The 20,982-nt window shown below is 28.0% G+C and overlaps 4 protein-coding genes and 1 long non-coding RNA gene across 8 annotated transcripts; 4 read left to right on the forward strand and 1 right to left on the reverse strand.

Annotated features, from left to right (window-relative positions):
• Window positions 1-156: 156 nt before the first annotated feature.
• Window positions 157-8,659, forward strand: LOC115241777 (protein real-time). Of its 2 annotated transcripts, none has more exons than XM_029817712.1 (15): window positions 157-683; window positions 1,022-1,171; window positions 1,491-1,622; window positions 1,791-1,919; window positions 2,042-2,145; window positions 2,441-2,517; window positions 2,613-2,915; window positions 3,063-3,151; window positions 3,231-3,368; window positions 3,496-3,616; window positions 3,703-3,827; window positions 5,133-5,379; window positions 5,508-5,623; window positions 5,995-6,137; window positions 6,264-8,659. In XM_029817712.1, exons 1-15 carry the CDS (start codon window positions 621-623, stop codon window positions 6,331-6,333), a joined length of 2,007 nt encoding a protein of 668 aa, XP_029673572.1. In that variant the 5' UTR covers window positions 157-620; the 3' UTR covers window positions 6,334-8,659. The 2 variants fall into 2 exon arrangements, with proteins under 2 accessions (XP_029673572.1, XP_029673573.1); XM_029817713.1 differs by lacking the exon at window positions 157-683 and adding an exon at window positions 725-832.
• Window positions 8,660-10,187: 1,528 nt separating this feature from the next.
• On the forward strand, window positions 10,188-12,644 carry LOC115241782. The gene is made up of 2 exons (XR_003884961.1): window positions 10,188-10,387; window positions 10,514-12,644. It is a non-coding gene; the product is annotated as an uncharacterized LOC115241782 (long non-coding RNA).
• Window positions 12,645-12,770: 126 nt separating this feature from the next.
• Window positions 12,771-15,541, reverse strand: LOC115241780 (uncharacterized protein C45G9.7). Its single transcript, XM_029817723.1, has 3 exons — window positions 15,174-15,541; window positions 14,795-14,923; window positions 12,771-14,694 (listed from the first exon to the last, which is right to left on the reverse strand). Exons 1-3 carry the CDS (start codon window positions 15,228-15,230, stop codon window positions 14,506-14,508), a joined length of 375 nt encoding a protein of 124 aa, XP_029673583.1. The 5' UTR covers window positions 15,231-15,541; the 3' UTR covers window positions 12,771-14,505.
• Window positions 15,542-15,656: 115 nt separating this feature from the next.
• Window positions 15,657-19,183, forward strand: LOC115241776 (ribosome-releasing factor 2, mitochondrial). 3 transcript variants are annotated; one of them, XM_029817710.1, is made up of 5 exons: window positions 15,659-15,836; window positions 16,021-16,317; window positions 16,399-18,170; window positions 18,490-18,636; window positions 18,728-18,975. In XM_029817710.1, the coding sequence occupies exons 2-5, from the start codon at window positions 16,164-16,166 to the stop codon at window positions 18,887-18,889; spliced, it is 2,235 nt and encodes a 744-aa protein (XP_029673570.1). In that variant the 5' UTR covers window positions 15,659-15,836; window positions 16,021-16,163; the 3' UTR covers window positions 18,890-18,975. The 3 variants fall into 3 exon arrangements, with proteins under 3 accessions (XP_029673569.1, XP_029673568.1, XP_029673570.1); XM_029817709.1 differs by having other exon boundaries at window positions 15,657-15,836; window positions 16,104-16,317; window positions 18,490-19,183; XM_029817708.1 differs by having other exon boundaries at window positions 15,658-15,836; window positions 18,490-19,183.
• A 12-nt stretch (window positions 19,184-19,195) lies between these two features.
• Window positions 19,196-20,070, forward strand: LOC115241781 (elongation factor G-like). Its single transcript, XM_029817724.1, has 3 exons — window positions 19,196-19,265; window positions 19,585-19,731; window positions 19,823-20,070. Exons 2-3 carry the CDS (start codon window positions 19,606-19,608, stop codon window positions 19,982-19,984), a joined length of 288 nt encoding a protein of 95 aa, XP_029673584.1. The 5' UTR covers window positions 19,196-19,265; window positions 19,585-19,605; the 3' UTR covers window positions 19,985-20,070.
• The last annotated feature ends 912 nt before the right edge of the window (window positions 20,071-20,982 follow it).

Here is a 20,982-nt window from a genome sequence, read left to right on the forward strand (position 1 = left end):
TTTCTACTCGATGGGTTTTGCAAAATCGTGATTCGTTTTAGCATATCATGTAAAGAATATTATACATACACATATAATATATCTCTGAATGAACGTATAAATATATTAATGATTTTTCAATATTAGCAGAGTCTGTGGTATTGGTAGTATATATTGAGCACAGCCATATACCTTTATATGTGAGTGTGTATGTGTGATATGTTGCGATTTTTGCGCGTTCCGAAACTAATTGAAAGTGGACTTCTTCTATCTGAATGGCTGGAAGGCTTCGAATTGAAAGAGGAGTGTTCAGTCATGGTGTATAAATAGACAAGATGTATTGTATTGCGTAATATTTTAGTTGTGGCGTCACAAGTCACAAGACGACACTAGGAGCAGCATTCGCCACTTATGCTCGCGAGCTTCTACTCTACCTGTTTCTCGCTAAACAGTGACAGTGCTTTCCTACCCCTTAATTGGATAGCATTCCGTCTCCGTCAGTCTCCGTCTGCTTCCGTCTGCCAATTGATTAGCTGTAATAGCTAAGTGTATATAGTGTGATCGAATTATCATAAGTTTCGTGAATATATAATCAGTGTAAATCCGAGATACACAAAAACCTGTAAAGAAAATAAACAAATATGGTTCAACAATATCAATCACCCGTGCGAGTTTACAAGCATCCGTTCGCTCTTGTTATGATGGTATGTTTATTATGTATTATACAACCTTCGAACTTGGCCGTCATAAATTATTTATTGAGCACTCCGTATTCTTATATCCTTCACAGCACATGTGTGCATATCCCAGATAATCCAATAACCGATCCAACAGCTGAATCAGGCGAATACCTGTATTAAATTATATATATATATCCAGAGCAATTATCTTATAAATGTCATTCTTTTTTTTTACTCTAAGAATAAGTTTAAACATGCAAGTCATTTAATTGCTCTAAGAATTTTTTCTCATGAAGCGAATTAATAATTGTGTTATGATGTAATGCACAAGGCAAACAAGAAAATATTTTATTTGTTCACAGGCATACGAACGTAGATTTCCAACATGTCCACAGATACCAGTTTTTGTTGGATGTGAAATTATGTTAGATGAAGAGAGCGAGAACGGTGCTATTAGAACTACAGAAAGACGGTGTAAATTAAATGTCGAAGCACCTTATATCTTAAAAAAGGTTTGTTCATATATATATATATATATATATATATATATCAGATATACAACATATATATATCAGATATACATGGGTGGTCTTATACTTATTATGACATTTAGTCTGTCATTTAGTTACTGTGGAAATTTATCGTTTTTATTGTTATTAATAGGTGTTTTATTAGATCTGAGATACTTGATATTTCTACTTTTATCTTATTTTATAGATTTTGAGGAGATATTATATATTAGTAGCTATGAAATTAAACATTTCTGATATCATTAAAACAGTTTCTTTTGCATTCAGGAAACAATGTTCAGTAATATATCGTTTATTTCAGATAATTGGTGTAGATTTTGTATACTTCATTCAAAGGAATGTTTTAGATAGACGGAATAATGTTTTAGAAATAGAAGCATTCAACGAAAGTTTTTCCAATAGAGTAACAGTTATTGAAAAATGTAGATATTTTGTAAGTATGACATAGATTCATTTACACATACATACACACAGATATTTTATAAAACTATACTTTTTCTTCATGTTAGAAATATTATATTGCATATTTTCTAACTTAATATAAAAACTAACTTAATATATAAAAAATAAATAAATTCTACTCTTGTTTTTCTTTCTTTAGATTCATCCTGAAAATTCAGAATGGACTTGTTTTGAACAAACAGCAAGCTTAGATATTAAAAATTTTTTTGGTTTTGAAAACTCGATGGAAAAATTAGCAATGAAGCAATATGCTCAAAATATTGCTAAGGTAATGCGCACAGCAGAGTTTCTATACTATTCTACAAATAACAAAGATAATGATTATAATACAGTAACAGTATATCAACTTTATTATCACATAAAATATAATTACATTATGTTTAATTAAAGGGTAAGGAAATTATTGAATATTTTGTAAATCAATTGAATGAAGAAGGCATTACCTATGTTTCTCCTTGGAAAGATCCACAGGAAGAATCTTCTGAAGAAGAAAAGTAAGTATATCTGTGATAATATTAAATTAAATTATAAATATGTTAGAATCTATACCTTTTGACTGCATAAATTTCACATTGCTTGTAAGAAAGCATCATCATGGATGAGCACTTCAGACATCAAGAGCACAAGTGATTGTGTAAAAAAATAATATTCAGAATCTTCCTAATTATGTGTAACATCTTACAATTTTAATTCCAGCAGTAAAAATTTAACACATTTTACCTAAATTTATACTAACAATTTATATTGAACAATTATTTTCGGTCTGCAATGGTTACTTTTTTTATATAGGAAAAATGTGGTTGAAAATGAGTTATATAGTGACAAAGAATTATGTAATGCCGACAGCAAACTGCCCAGCAAAAGAGGTATGCATATTATCTTTTCTAATATATATTATTTTGGTAAATAATAGAGTGCATATGTAATAACTTATTTTTATTTTTCTTATTCTTATTCTCAGAGATGCAACTATCTTCGGATTATATAGAGAGATATTTAGGAAAACTAGATATGATACAGGAAAGCAAATTAGTGCAACTTAGACATAGTATAGAGGAGCTGAGGGGAAGCTCGGTACCTGGTTATGCAACGGTTCTACGATTCCTGAGGGCTACCGAATTTTCGGTCGAAAAGGCTAAAGAAATGTTAACACAGTCCTTACATTGGAGAAAGAAACATCAGATCGATAAACTTCTCGATGAATATGAAATGCCACAAGTAATTAAAGATTATTTTCCTGGTGGTTGGCATCACTTTGATAAAGGTAATCACTCAATAAAAAAATTGCTACAAGTGTCATACTATATTGGACTATGCTGTGGAAAATAATAATATCAATATATGTAATACATAAAAAGATGCATGAGAGGTATATCATATTTTTTCTAATCATGTATCCTTTGATATATAGATGGACGACCTTTATATATTTTAAGACTGGGTCAAATGGACGTCAAAGGTCTACTTAAATCGATTGGGGAAGATGAATTGTTATTACTAGTAAGTTAGATTCATTTGGAAATATTAAAAAAAAATCGTTTAAAGTGATATTTAATAGTTTGATCTTACTTTTTCGCAGGCTTTACATATCTGCGAAGAAGGTCTACACTTGATGGAAGAAGCTACCACTGTTTGGGGACATCCAGTCTCGCAATGGACTTTATTGATAGATTTAGAAGGTTTAAATATGCGTCATTTATGGAGACCTGGAATAAAAGTATGAGTGTTTTAATAAGAAACAAATATAATTTATAGCTAGAATATATTAATTTATATATTTCATATGTCACAAATGATGATATATTGCTTAATATAACAATTTAAATTTGCTTAATTTGTTCCAGGCATTATTGAGAATAATAGAAATAGTCGAGGCAAATTATCCAGAAACAATGGGAAGAGTTTTAATCATACGTGCTCCTAGGTGCTTCCCTATTTTATGGACACTTATTAGCACCTTTATTAGTAAGATTATATAATTATTAATTTAAATTATAAACTAATTATTGTAAATATTTTTTTTACTAATTATAAATATATTAAAATTGCAGACGAAAATACTAGGAAAAAGTTTATTTTCTATTGCGGTTCAGACTATCAGGAACAGGGTTCTGGAGGTCTTAGTGAATACATTAATCAAGAGTTTATTCCTGAATTCCTTGGTGGTTCCTCAGAGGTAAGACTACAATAATATTAGCAAAAAATTAAGTTATACTTATTATTGATATATGGAGTTTATATAATAAAATATATATGCATTAATATACAATATATACATTGTAAATATTGCATATATTATTAAATTTCACATTTCAGTAATAAATATATTGTTAATATTAATATTCTATATACAAATATTATATTATGTTAATATTTTATTATGTAATAACCAAATGCTTTTATATATGGCATCGTAAATAAGCATTTAACAGATTCTAATATAATTTATGTACTGTATAAACAAAATATAATATAATATATATTATAGTACACAATCATTAATACCAGATTATTATAATAATCTTATGGATATATTTTTACTTTATGGCAATTAAGTATTTAATTTATAAAAAAATTTCAATACTCTCTTTTTGGAAAAATACACATACAATAGCGCCGTTTCTTGAAATATTTATACTGGTGTAATATATTGCATGTTGAACATTAGGAAATGAATATATGCGAAGTCTATAGTATGGTACCTCGAAGATTTTACATTTTCGACACAACTGCGAACAGTGTAAGAAAATGATACAAAATTAATGTTGAATATGTTGTAGAAGTTGTCCTCTGCAGCTAACTGGCTTTAGTGGAACAAAAAATGTGACGTTCTCATATTTATTAATAATGCACATTATTATATTTCGATATAACAAAGAAGCATTGATCGAAAAATATTGTTAAATGTAATATCAGCAATTGCTAGATACATAAGCATTGTCTGTATCACATTTGTATGTCTCTTTATCTTTCCATATGTCATTTATATCTGAGACCAGACTAGTTCATATACGAATCATCCACTGCTATAAAATCTCTCTGCTATAAAATTTTTACTTATTTCTAAATATATAGAAATTTGAAAAGTAATCCATTGAAACACAACATTATTTATGTGTATCATTAAACATGATCAGAAATCCATGTAATGCACGCAAGTTCAATCACTAATTAAAGAATATAGAACAACACCAGGTGCACGAAAAGTGAAGTAATTCTGCGTGCTAGCTAGTTAAATTTCAGAATATTTTAAACAGTTTTCATCAAAGATGTATAACTAAATAATATGACTAGATAGATCTAGACTTTGAATTTTTAAAAACCATTGAACATCTGAAATTTGATTAGTTATTAATTAGAATAAAAACTTATTAAATATTTCATAGATTTATATGTATATATCCCCCCCCCCCTCTATAACAAAGATATAATATAAAGTATAAATATGTCTATAATTCTTTTATTTCTATTAAAATGTCAGACGTACATAATGGAAGGTGGAGTGGTCCCGAAGAACTTGTACAGAGTGGACTTGGAGGGTACCTCCGGTGAACATGAGCATAGTTTATATCACTCCATCAGTTTGAGCCGTGGCCAAACACATCATGTGTTCATAGAATCAGATGATCCAGGTGCTGTTCTAACATGGGATTTTGATGTAATGCGACATAATGTTGTATTTACAGTACTCCACAAATCACGAAATGACGAAAATGGTGATATAGCAGGTAAAATACTAGAAACACAAATTATAATGAAATCACATATATTACATATAAATAATATTTTTGAACGACTTAAAATAGAGATATAATATACACATTACAATGCTAAGAGAACGTTGATTGTTTTGTAGAAATCCCAGAGCTTGCAATAGGTGGTGATCATGAGGTCATTGCTGCAAAAGAATTAAAAGATAATTATGTTAAAGTCGAGCCTAGTATAGTTTGTCATGATGGTGAAAGCATTCAAGTATGTATTCTTTTACATAATTTATGTATTGATATTTGATATGAGAAAGTATATCGATGGATTCATATATGCAATCACTGATGAAAATATTTGGGCAAAAATATAGAAAAAAAAAATATATATATATATATTTTTGATATAGTTTTAATTTTATTATACTAATTTAATTGTAGTAATTTAAATTATATTTGTGTTTTGTATGTTAAAGTACAAACACACAGATATATTTGTTGTAGAGTAAAATTTCACATTTTTATCTTCCTGTGATTTATCTAAATATTTCCGTGAGTGATTCTATATAATGTATGTAGACATGCTAGTACAATTATATAATTATTGCCATTTTTATGGAATTATTAATCCTTGTATAGGGAACACATATCATGCAAGATGCAGGCACCTACATATTACAATGGCAAAATCAAGAAGACCAAGCCGAATTTCTCCCATCTATCAGTTCTCACAAAGCTCAACTTATGTATTTTTATGAGACATTGCCATCTGCACATTACAGGTGCATACAATATTTGAAATAAAATAAAATGAAAATCTTACATAAGATGCACATATAATACATATTTTTCGCTTATCAGAATAAAATAACATTTTCTGTATTGACATTTTCATTGGTTTCTTTTAGGGGTTCAATGATGAGTTTGCAATCTGCTATGAGTGGAAGATCAGAGGCTAGTTCATCATTATCCAGATGAAAAGCGATGGAGGTGAACGTTGAATTGCAAGAGACATGAAGACATTTCATTTTTAATGTTTTAGTGTTATATGTTATAAAAACATGAATCTTTAATTTGTGTTAAAGGAAACTACAATGCAATTCAGATTTTAATTAATCTGATATTTTAATCTTTTTTTGACGCGGTTGCCTCTATATACACATCACCAATCCAATTCTCAAGCCTAAAATACTCACGTTGACAATTACAAAGCCAATGATACATTATAGTTGTTAAACAATAATATAATATATAATAATGTTATTTACTTAAACTTTATTTTCATATAAAGATGAAATATAGAGGAAATTTAGTACTCAAAATAAAAACTTGTACATTTTATATAGATGATATTGCAATATAAAGAATAAGGATACCGTTGCAAGAGCACATTATAATTTCCAGCTCTAAAGTGGACGGTAATACAAATTGTGCAATTGAATTGTGATTTAATATTAATTTATAAAAACACATATATTTACACATAAAGAACACGGGTAACGAAAAATGTTCTTCCCTTATAAGATTACATTTTACTCAAATTATTGTTAAGGAAAGTTGCATAAAAAAGCTAATATTTATAGTAATATACTATATTAAACAACATTCCATTGCTCTGAATGATGGAACATGTATTTAAATTATTTTTTATGTATTTCCACAAATCTTTTAATGTAGTGTGCAAGGAGATTAATAAGTTGTAGGATCACAATATAAATTATTGTTTCTAGTATGTTAATTTATTATTAATATGTTTAGATCAAATTAAATATATTACCTGCGTTTTCTAGCTATCTAAAAATTAATGAAAACATAATACATTATACGTTTTTAGTAATTTATTATGTACCAATAAATGTTAAAATTAATGAAAATGCTTTCAATACAATGGAACGAATTATCAGAAATTAAACAGAGAGAAAATTAATTTTGAGTGATTATAGTATAATATATTAATACAGAATACAATTCATATATCCACTGAAAAAATTGTAAATAAGTTTCGGCAACAAGATAATATTTTAAAATATTATTATTAATTTTTAGATATTCTACAAAAATTCATTAACTTTATACATAATATTTGTATAAATTATTTAATGACAAAATACTGTTAATATAATTAAAGTGTAATAATTAGGTAAGCTTAATTAATTCTCTCTCTCTCTACAATGCAGGACAAAAAAAAATAGAGAAGAATAAATATTATATAATAAAATAGTCACACAATTAGGATGAGAATAATATAAAAAATAGAAAAAGTGTGTTGAAAGAATATACTCATACTTTCGATATAAAACATTCTGAAAATACACAGAGAAAGCTTTATAAGAAATTATCTTTAATCATCAAGATATAATTTGTAAGATTACAAGCTCTATTTATTAATTAACTAACTATATCACAATGAATAGAAATATTATTCCCATGTATTCTTAACAAATTCCATCTTGATGATGACTAATTGTAATTAGTAATAGTCCAGTTAAAGAAACAATGTATTTTTCAAATGAAGATTTTTAGGATGAACACAAAAAACAAATGTGTTTTTGCTAGAATAGTATATGGTGTAATAATATGATCAGTCAGTTATATTTGTTAAATAGTTGATTAAAAATGTCATGTTTATCAGTTATTCATCTTAACAGCATCTACAAAAATTTTTAGAATGTAGTTGTGTAACTAGTATGTATGAAGAATGTATGTAGTATATTATTACAGCAAAGAAATATAGAATATGTATAAAATTATCATTTGTGTGTATATGAATATTAAGAAGATTTTCATAAAATTTATTACTATCATTATCATTTGTATTGAATATTAAGAAAATACTTATAAAATTTATTACTATCTGATAATGCACTATGTATCTTCTTTATAACTAGAAATTATGATATTTACTTTTGAATTGAAAACAAAACGACATAATATGCTGCTGATTTGAAGTATTGTGTATCAAGTATTGCGACCTAGCTAGTAGTTGTTATTTCTGTTGTCATCATACGTTAATATTGGAAGCAATAAAATTCAAACGGATTGATTAAATTATTATTATCGAATATAAAAAAATCTGTTTCCAAGTTTTGACATTTACAAATAGTAATTATACATTTTGGGTAATCTTTTCAAATTAGATTAGGATAAATAAAATAACAAAAAGAGTGGTTTTAACAATTTCTTTGGCTTTTCATAACATTGTATTCTACAATTCATACATATATATTCAAGTGTATACATACACTTTGCAACTGTACATTTTACACATCCATTGTACACATAATATATATATGAAACGTTTCGAGAGACATTTTACTAGACTAGGATATATATACGTAATAATAATGTTCCCAAAGCTATGTGTCTTTACATACATCATGCAGGAACTCTCGATTTTTCATCATATTTTTTAAAATCCATCTTAAAAAAAGAGATAAGATATAAAATTATTTTTATCTTTTCATATTGTATCAAAAATTACAAAATACATAAAAATTCGTCCTTTGGATAAAAACAAAGAGACGAAGTACAAAAGATGCTTGCTATTTCTATTTACATATAGTATCGCATTATTTCGCAGCATGACTATTTGCTAAACAATGTTAAAAATGCAATTATAATCTCCTTTTATTTTCATAGAAAATTAGGAAAAATTATATGAATATATTATTTCTATCACTCCTCATGAAACATCTTAATATATCTCATAATAATTGAGACTGTATTAAGTAGATAAAAAAGACATGCGAAAAATACAAAACTTCATAAGTAAATTTAGTTTCTAATTGGTAAAGATTATTGATATTCAATAATACGATGTTAAATCTGTAAATGTGTTAGGCAGATAGCTTGGAATGTTTCACTCCACATTAATTTTAGATATTAAGAGGAGTAGATTAATTTATCACACAATAATGTTTTACAATAATATGGATAAAAAATATAATAAAATAACTAATAATATAGATCTGAATTGTTGTAAAATTTTTCTAAGAAATATCATACTCTTTATAAAGAGAGAATAACTCATAGTATGAATATTTGGAAGGTTTCAAAATTTTCTCTTAAATATCTTTTTCTCACACACAAATATCAATTCTCTTTGCTCTGCAGTTGAACTTAAAGAATATATAGTTACAAAAGTGGATATTATGTACCTATTATGCATATCTTTGACTATGAAACTGTAAAGTGGTCATATTTAGATTTATTGACTAAAGAAAGGATACATAAATTTATTTTTAAAATACATAAAATATAACAATAGACATAAATCCTTAATAGTGCCCTCTTTTATAAGAAAAAAGTCAGCAATTCATGTTTCTATAGTCAAAGATATATATAATTTAATGCAATTTTATTATACTTTGGCATTTCTCTTTTTATACTTTTTTATAAAGATACAGTTGATTTTTTCTTTTCTAGTATTCCTCTGATCTAATTTTTTCTCTATTCTAACTCAACTATTTTCTTCTAAAATAGAACTCTATTCTTGCGCCGTTTTTCTCGAAACGTTTGTCATATTGGAATGAAAGACAAAGCGCACAACATTTTTACTGTATATATTATTAGAATAAGAATGGAGATTAAAAAGAAATATTGGATTAGAGGAAATACTCGATCTCGATAATTCTAAGTCAGAAGAAATTGATTGATATAGTTTTAATTTTATTATACTAATTTAATTGTAGTAATTTAAATTATATTTGTGTTTTGTATGTTAAAGTACAAACACACAGATATATTTGTTGTAGAGTAAAATTTCACATTTTTATCTTCCTGTGATTTATCTAAATATTTCCGTGAGTGATTCTATATAATGTATGTAGACATGCTAGTACAATTATATAATTATTGCCATTTTTATGGAATTATTAATCCTTGTATAGGGAACACATATCATGCAAGATGCAGGCACCTACATATTACAATGGCAAAATCAAGAAGACCAAGCCGAATTTCTCCCATCTATCAGTTCTCACAAAGCTCAACTTATGTATTTTTATGAGACATTGCCATCTGCACATTACAGGTGCATACAATATTTGAAATAAAATAAAATGAAAATCTTACATAAGATGCACATATAATACATATTTTTCGCTTATCAGAATAAAATAACATTTTCTGTATTGACATTTTCATTGGTTTCTTTTAGGGGTTCAATGATGAGTTTGCAATCTGCTATGAGTGGGAGATCAGAGGCTAGTTCATCATTATCCAGATGAAAAGCGATGGAGGTGAACGTTGAATTGCAAGAGACATGAAGACATTTCATTTTTAATGTTTTAGTGTTATATGTTATAAAAACATGAATCTTTAATTTGTGTTAAAGGAAACTACAATGCAATTCAGATTTTAATTAATCTGATATTTTAATCTTTTTTTGACGCGGTTGCCTCTATATACACATCACCAATCCAATTCTCAAGCCTAAAATACTCACGTTGACAATTACAAAGCCAATGATACATTATAGTTGTTAAACAATAATATAATATATAATAATGTTATTTACTTAAACTTTATTTTCATATAAAGATGAAATATAGAGGAAATTTAGTACTCAAAATAAAAACTTGTACATTTTATATAGATGATATTGCAATATAAAGAATAAGGATACCGTTGCAAGAGCACATTATAATTTCCAGCTCTAAAGTGGACGGTAATACAAATTGTGCAATTGAATTGTGATTTAATATTAATTTATAAAAACACATATATTTACACATAAAGAACACGGGTAACGAAAAATGTTCTTCCCTTATAAGATTACATTTTACTCAAATTATTGTTAAGGAAAGTTGCATAAAAAAGCTAATATTTATAGTAATATACTATATTAAACAACATTCCATTGCTCTGAATGATGGAACATGTATTTAAATTATTTTTTATGTATTTCCACAAATCTTTTAATGTAGTGTGCAAGGAGATTAATAAGTTGTAGGATCACAATATAAATTATTGTTTCTAGTATGTTAATTTATTATTAATATGTTTAGATCAAATTAAATATATTACCTGCGTTTTCTAGCTATCTAAAAATTAATGAAAACATAATACATTATACGTTTTTAGTAATTTATTATGTACCAATAAATGTTAAAATTAATGAAAATGCTTTCAATACAATGGAACGAATTATCAGAAATTAAACAGAGAGAAAATTAATTTTGAGTGATTATAGTATAATATATTAATACAGAATACAATTCATATATCCACTGAAAAAATTGTAAATAAGTTTCGGCAACAAGATAATATTTTAAAATATTATTATTAATTTTTAGATATTCTACAAAAATTCATTAACTTTATACATAATATTTGTATAAATTATTTAATGACAAAATACTGTTAATATAATTAAAGTGTAATAATTAGGTAAGCTTAATTAATTCTCTCTCTCTCTACAATGCAGGACAAAAAAAAATAGAGAAGAATAAATATTATATAATAAAATAGTCACACAATTAGGATGAGAATAATATAAAAAATAGAAAAAGTGTGTTGAAAGAATATACTCATACTTTCGATATAAAACATTCTGAAAATACACAGAGAAAGCTTTATAAGAAATTATCTTTAATCATCAAGATATAATTTGTAAGATTACAAGCTCTATTTATTAATTAACTAACTATATCACAATGAATAGAAATATTATTCCCATGTATTCTTAACAAATTCCATCTTGATGATGACTAATTGTAATTAGTAATAGTCCAGTTAAAGAAACAATGTATTTTTCAAATGAAGATTTTTAGGATGAACACAAAAAACAAATGTGTTTTTGCTAGAATAGTATATGGTGTAATAATATGATCAGTCAGTTATATTTGTTAAATAGTTGATTAAAAATGTCATGTTTATCAGTTATTCATCTTAACAGCATCTACAAAAATTTTTAGAATGTAGTTGTGTAACTAGTATGTATGAAGAATGTATGTAGTATATTATTACAGCAAAGAAATATAGAATATGTATAAAATTATCATTTGTGTGTATATGAATATTAAGAAGATTTTCATAAAATTTATTACTATCATTATCATTTGTATTGAATATTAAGAAAATACTTATAAAATTTATTACTATCTGATAATGCACTATGTATCTTCTTTATAACTAGAAATTATGATATTTACTTTTGAATTGAAAACAAAACGACATAATATGCTGCTGATTTGAAGTATTGTGTATCAAGTATTGCGACCTAGCTAGTAGTTGTTATTTCTGTTGTCATCATACGTTAATATTGGAAGCAATAAAATTCAAACGGATTGATTAAATTATTATTATCGAATATAAAAAAATCTGTTTCCAAGTTTTGACATTTACAAATAGTAATTATACATTTTGGGTAATCTTTTCAAATTAGATTAGGATAAATAAAATAACAAAAAGAGTGGTTTTAACAATTTCTTTGGCTTTTCATAACATTGTATTCTACAATTCATACATATATATTCAAGTGTATACATACACTTTGCAACTGTACATTTTACACATCCATTGTAGACATAATATATATATGAAACGTTTCGAGAGACATTTTACTAGACTAGGATATATATACGTAATAATAATGTTCCCAAAGCTATGTGTCTTTACATACATCATGCAGGAACTCTCGATTTTTCATCATATTTTTTAAAATCCATCTTAAAAAAAGAGATAAGATATAAAATTATTTTTATCTTTTCATATTGTATCAAAAATTACAAAATACATAAAAATTCGTCCTTTGGATAAAAACAAAGAGACGAAGTACAAAAGATGCTTGCTATTTCTATTTACATATAGTATCGCATTATTTCGCAGCATGACTATTTGCTAAACAATGTTAAAAATGCAATTATAATCTCCTTTTATTTTCATAGAAAATTAGGAAAAATTATATGAATATATTATTTCTATCACTCCTCATGAAACATCTTAATATATCTCATAATAATTGAGACTGTATTAAGTAGATAAAAAAGACATGCGAAAAATACAAAACTTCATAAGTAAATTTAGTTTCTAATTGGTAAAGATTATTGATATTCAATAATACGATGTTAAATCTGTAAATGTGTTAGGCAGATAGCTTGGAATGTTTCACTCCACATTAATTTTAGATATTAAGAGGAGTAGATTAATTTATCACACAATAATGTTTTACAATAATATGGATAAAAAATATAATAAAATAACTAATAATATAGATCTGAATTGTTGTAAAATTTTTCTAAGAAATATCATACTCTTTATAAAGAGAGAATAACTCATAGTATGAATATTTGGAAGGTTTCAAAATTTTCTCTTAAATATCTTTTTCTCACACACAAATATCAATTCTCTTTGCTCTGCAGTTGAACTTAAAGAATATATAGTTACAAAAGTGGATATTATGTACCTATTATGCATATCTTTGACTATGAAACTGTAAAGTGGTCATATTTAGATTTATTGACTAAAGAAAGGATACATAAATTTATTTTTAAAATACATAAAATATAACAATAGACATAAATCCTTAATAGTGCCCTCTTTTATAAGAAAAAAGTCAGCAATTCATGTTTCTATAGTCAAAGATATATATAATTTAATGCAATTTTATTATACTTTGGCATTTCTCTTTTTATACTTTTTTATAAAGATACAGTTGATTTTTTCTTTTCTAGTATTCCTCTGATCTAATTTTTTCTCTATTCTAACTCAACTATTTTCTTCTAAAATAGAACTCTATTCTTGCGCCGTTTTTCTCGAAACGTTTGTCATATTGGAATGAAAGACAAAGCGCACAACATTTTTACTGTATATATTATTAGAATAAGAATGGAGATTAAAAAGAAATATTGGATTAGAGGAAATACTCGATCTCGATAATTCTAAGTCAGAAGAAATTGACTGTGTTAACAATATTAACTAACAATATCAGATTAGTATGACTTCTTGTCTCAGTTTTAAAATAAACAGACAAACTTTAACTTCCTTAGCTACATGATTTAACGATATCTTCATATTGATGTAATGGATCAAGATTTTCCTAATATCTACTATAATATTTGGCAGAAAAAATAGATTGGATAGGCAAACACCTCCGTAAGGTATATTAAGAAATAAATATTGATCGATAAAATTTCTTTTGGCATATCTTTAAGTACTGGTGACACCTTTACGAGCTACTAAAAGATTTAACACTGGATGCTTTCTTATATAAGAAACTGCTTTCTTATGAGTTACCATTGTAAAGTCATACCCATTGCATTGTAAAATTTTATCATGCATTCTAAGACCACTTTTTGCAGCTGGTGATCCTTCGTGTACTTCTGTTACATATATACCCTGAAAAGAAAAATTGATGTCATCTTACATTAAAATTAAAAATAATAAAATAATAAAAAACATATCTAAGCGATATATTTTCAATAATATAATATCTTACATTGTCCGTATAACCCTGTGGACTTTTTGTGAAATCTTGATCGATTCCACCACCAATTTTAAAACCACATTTCATTACTTCTTCGCCATTCTCATTAATTTCTGTCTCTTTGTGTAATGTGATTGGTATCTATAATTAAGTAATAAATATATACAATATAATATGATGCACAATAATATCAAAAGCATTAACTATTTGAAGAATGCTGCCTGTTAAACTGTTTTTAGGGGAAATAATACCCCCTTAGTAGCTCGGGTTCCCCGGGTTTGCTAAGCCCGTACTCACTATTGTGAGTCCCTGAGGTGTCCTTATAGCAAAGGATCTGTATACTGGCCGTGGATAATACAATTACATAACAAAATTAAAGAATAATACATACGCTTAGGCACTCCATTGCGGTACCCGGCTGATGTTGAAAGGCCATTTTCGCGCACATAATAAGAAACTTGGGTTCTGCTACGCGTTTTCCTCTTAACAAATCTTTCCGATGATTCACGTGCAATCGCTCACACCAATAATGCACGAATAATAACAAATTTATATTATATTGCGATACGAGTTTCGACTTGGACTTGCGAATATAATATTCGAACAGACGAAAAAATTCGGTTCTCGTGCGAACGATCTAATGCGAGTGTTGAAGTAACAAAACTTTTTATAAATTTTAGAGCGCGAACAGATGATAGCTAACTGGACTTTCTGAATGAGCTATGACGCTTGACAATCATGCGCGTTATCGAGAGGTAGACGTATGAAAGTATGAATCGCATTGAGATATACAGTTTGTTGAAGTGAGCCTATCCTATACGCCTATGTCCTATACTATACTATCTAACTATCCTATAGAAAATTGAGGGCATAGAATTAAAAAGAGACATGTATATTCTTAATTTGATCTCTGTCTCTTTTATGTTTTATTGCATGTTTTTCAAATAAAAGATATCTTGCAAAACTGGAAAAAACGTGATGCTTTCTTTTGATTATCTAATAAATGCAACAGTCTATTCTAAACTTAATATATATTTTTTTCGATTCGAACAATGTAAGTACTTTTAGGTTACAATATTATTAAATGTGTTAATTCCATATATTTTTTTTCTTTGATAACAATATTAGTAAAATAACAAAAAGTGATTTTTAAATACACATTTGCTCTCCGAAAATAACAATTGTTTACATAAGAAGAATAAAACTTATTTACATTATTAAAAATTTTTTTCTAATAGTAACAAATAAAATATAAATATAAGAAGAACAAAATATGAAAGAGGAAGAAATTGGACTTTAAAAAATTATTGCGTTCAAATAGGGACAGAAAGAAAGTAATTTGTAAAATATTGTCAGATTTTGTGAGTACATCGTTAAAAAAATGTTGAAGAATAATTTGTTAAAGACATCATGGTGTAAACTACGCGTCCAGTATACGCACAAAAATGCATCTATACCAAAGGAAGAACTTAAAGGGAAAGAACGTAATATTGCAAAGATACGAAACATTGGCATATTGGCGCACATTGATGCTGGTTAGTATTTCCACTATGCTGATTATAAACAAAATTTATTTGATTTGTTTGAACACACTAGTGTATTTCTTTTTTTTTCAGGGAAAACCACCACAACTGAAAGGATGTTATTCTACTCTGGTCTTATCAAAAATATGGGAGAAGTGCATCATGGCAATACAGTGACTGATTACATGGAGCAGGAGCGGCAGCGAGGGATAACCATCACCTCGGCTGCTGTTACATTCAATTGGAAAGATTATCGCTTTAATTTGATAGATACTCCTGGTCATATTGATTTTACTATGGAAGTTGAACAAACTTTGCAAATATTAGATGGAGCAATTGTAGTCTTGGATGGTTCTGCTGGTGTGGAAGCTCAGACATTAACAGTTTCCAGACAAGCAGACAGGTATAATATTCCTCGAATAATTTATATTAACAAAATGGATAGAGCTGATGCTGACTTTGACATGAGTTTACAGTCTATTGAATCCAAGTTAAACATAGAGACATTACCTATTCAAATTCCCATGAAGGAAGCAGGAGTCTTAGAAGGTATTGTAGATGTAATAACTATGGAAAAGTTGACATTTGATAAGAAACATCAAGGTATAAACCTAATAAAAACAAAAATAACTGAAAAAGATAATGGAAGATTGTGGGACATAGCCAGTGAGAAGCGACGAGTGTTGACTGATAAATTGTCAGGCTTGGATGACAAACTAGCTGATATTATTATAGAACAAGAGTCCCTGGAAAATGTGCAATCGCAAATATTGGTCGATTCGTTACGCAGAATCACCTTAAATAGAAAAGGTGTGCCTGTAATATTAGGCAGTTCCTATAAAAATGTAGGAGTACAGCCTTTAATGGACAGCGTCATTCTTTATCTGCCATCGCCAGCAATCGTAAAAGATTTAAATCCATATCGATACTTCGAGAATAATCTGGCAGCCAGAGTCTTTAAGATTGTTCACGACAAGCAGAGAGGTCCGATCACTTTTTTCAGAATCTATTCTGGCAATATGAGGAAAGGCCAGAAGCTATACAACATGACACGCGAGCAAAGCGAACAATGTACTCGCATGTACATCGCCTGCGCCGATGATTACGAGGAGGTAGCCGAAGTGAGTCTTGGCAATATCGCGGCTATAGGTGGATTAAAGGGCACCATCACAGGCGACCTGGTGACGACGAGCTTGTCCGTTGGCAACCGCGCTAAAGACATTATGCTGAAAGAGAATTTGAACCGACCGGACTACGTGAACAATTTCTTCGCATCCGGAACAAACTTGCTCGATCCCGTCTTTTTCTGTTCCATAGAACCGCCTTCTTTGTCCGCGCAATCTGCCTTAGAGACCGCACTTCAGGAATTACAGAGAGAGGATCCTAGTTTGCGCGTAACAAATGATCCGGAAACGGACCAAATCGTACTCGCAGGAATGGGAGAGTTGCATATAGAAATCATTAAAGAGAGAATCAAGAGAGAGTATAAGATTGACGTAGATTTAGGTCCTTTGCAAATTGCCTATAAGGAAACGATTCAGCACGCCGTTAAAGATACGATAGTTGTGGAACACAGGGTAGGCCAGACGAGTCACCAGGTTAATATTACTATGTCCTTGATACCTAATTACGAAGGAAAAGAAAAACTGCTTCTGGACAGATCTCCAGATAACGCATCGAATATCGACAGCATTCATCCGCGAGTACTAAATGCAATTAAAAGTGGCGTGAAATCTGCCTTGTTGCATGGCGTCAAGTTAAGTTGTCCAGTAATTAATGTTGGTGTCAAGTTGCACTGGCTAGAAGTGGCACGTGGTACTTCGGACACCATAGTTTCCGCTGCTGCTTCACAATGCATCCGAAAGGTCGGGATCTATACTTTAAATTATATATATAAATTCTATTAGTTAATATATTGCTTGACAATATCAAAATCCAATTTATACTCTATTATCTTTAGTAAATGATACAATATATTTAAGATTCTAAGAGAGTTCAGTTATGTGTAGTATATAAGAATTGAAATCGATAGAGACAAATATCAATAATATAGATATGGAAAAAGATAGATATTATCGTAAATTTATTATCACGAATAAACAGAGATCGATCATTCTTTTGACTATCTATATATCAAAATATTTTGAAGATATCTAAATAATATATATATTTTTACATATATAGTTGCTCCAAAATGGAAATAGTATGTTACTAGAGCCCATCATGCAATTGGAGATTGTTGCACCGGAGGAATATTCCCCAAGTATTAATGCTGATCTCGCTCGTAGAAGAGCGGAAATACAACAAATCGACATGCGAGGCAATAATAAGGCGAGTATAAATTCTCTGCTTCTTACTCCTAATAAAGTGTATAACTGTTTAAATTACGCACATATTAAGATATTTGTATTACATTTTATAGGTGATCAGAACTCTTGCGCCATTATCAGAATTATTGGGATATTCAACGGCATTGAGAATTATCACGTCGGGTAGCGCTACGTTTTCATTGGAATTTAGCCATTATCAGTTAATGACTGCCGCTGTCGAAGACAAAGCAATTTATAAACTTAAAGGATTTTAAAATATATAATTGCAAGTAATAATGTAAGAAAATATTACATATAGTTAAAATTGCTGTATATAATAATAATATTATATACACAGTACAATTTCACTTCGTTTTATTCAATCTAATCAAAATATATTGCAACATTATCATTGGTGCGTTACATCTCCATATACGATTCACAATAGCGACCACTAAGTATGATGGAAAGCTTTTAATCAAATTTCATTAATCAACCGGAGCAGAATAGTCACTCTGTAGCTATAATTAAAATTATTATATATTATATAATTATATTTAATTAATATATATAATGTTGCACTGGCTAGAAGTGGCACGTGGTACTTCGGACACCATAGTTTCCGCTGCTGCTTCACAATGCATCCGAAAGGTCGGGATCTATACTTTAAATTATATATATAAATTCTATTAGTTAATATATTGCTTGACAATATCAAAATCCAATTTATATTCTATTATCTTTAGTAAATGATACAATATATTTAAGATTCTAAGAGAGTTCAGTTATGTGTAGTATATAAGAATTGAAATCGATAGAGACAAATATCAATAATATAGATATGGAAAAAGATAGATATTATCGTAAATTTATTATCACGAATAAACAGAGATCGATCATTCTTTTGACTATCTATATATCAAAATATTTTGAAGATATCTAAATAATATATATATTTTTACATATATAGTTGCTCCAAAATGGAAATAGTATGTTACTAGAGCCCATCATGCAATTGGAGATTGTTGCACCGGAGGAATATTCCCCAAGTATTAATGCTGATCTCGCTCGTAGAAGAGCGGAAATACAACAAATCGACATGCGAGGCAATAATAAGGCGAGTATAAATTCTCTGCTTCTTACTCCTAATAAAGTGTATAACTGTTTAAATTACGCACATATTAAGATATTTGTATTACATTTTATAGGTGATCAGAACTCTTGCGCCATTATCAGAATTATTGGGATATTCAACGGCATTGAGAATTATCACGTCGGGTAGCGCTACGTTTTCATTGGAATTTAGCCATTATCAGTTAATGACTGCCGCTGTCGAAGACAAAGCAATTTATAAACTTAAAGGATTTTAAAATATATAATTGCAAGTAATAATGTAAGAAAATATTACATATAGTTAAAATTGCTGTATATAATAATAATATTATATACACAGTACAATTTCACTTCGTTTTATTCAATCTAATCAAAATATATTGCAACATTATCATTGGTGCGTTACATCTCCATATACGATTCACAATAGCGACCACTAAGTATGATGGAAAGCTTTTAATCAAATTTCATTAATCAACCGGAGCAGAATAGTCACTCTGTAGCTATAATTAAAATTATTATATATTATATAATTATATTTAATTAATATATATAATATATAATTAAATTAAATATTGTATAATTATTATTATCATGATTTCCATATATCACACTAGTAGTCGCGCATAATATATTAATATTGCTTAAGATCATGCAAAAATGTCATATATCGTAAAATATATGTATGTGTATATATTATATCATATGGAGGGATTAAATGTTATAATGTTGTGAGATTGACTGGAAAAAACGACAGTCGCGTATAAAAACTTATTCATGTCAACGCGGATAGCACAAAAGCGAGACAATAATCTTTCATTTTATACATACCAATGTACAAAATATCAGCTTATAAACGTTGGACAAAATATAGAAATTCTCGCATTTGTGTAATTTTATTCACTCTATAATATTAAATATATTTTTGAGAATTATGCGAATTGTGTTATTGATCAATGTTAAGCGCTCGATTCGAAGAGCTCTTACAATTCCTTAACGTATTTAGAAGTTTTGAGCTAAACTTGTTTTTTTCCTTACGATCTAAATTTCTATTCTCAGTATAATCATAGTATAAAATTTCATCTTTTGTTGAATTGCTTACAAAATGACAAATCTTTATATTATATTACGTATTTAGAGCTAAACTTGTTTTTTTCCTTACGATCTAAATTTCTATTCTCAGTATAATCATAGTATAAAATTTCATCTTTTGTTGAATTGTTGAATTAATGACAAATCTTTATATTATATTATA

The sequence above is a fragment of the Formica exsecta genome, unplaced genomic scaffold (assembly GCF_003651465.1).
Source record: "Formica exsecta isolate Colony F162 unplaced genomic scaffold, ASM365146v1 scaffold51, whole genome shotgun sequence".
Lineage (NCBI taxonomy): Eukaryota > Metazoa > Arthropoda > Insecta > Hymenoptera > Formicidae > Formica > Formica exsecta.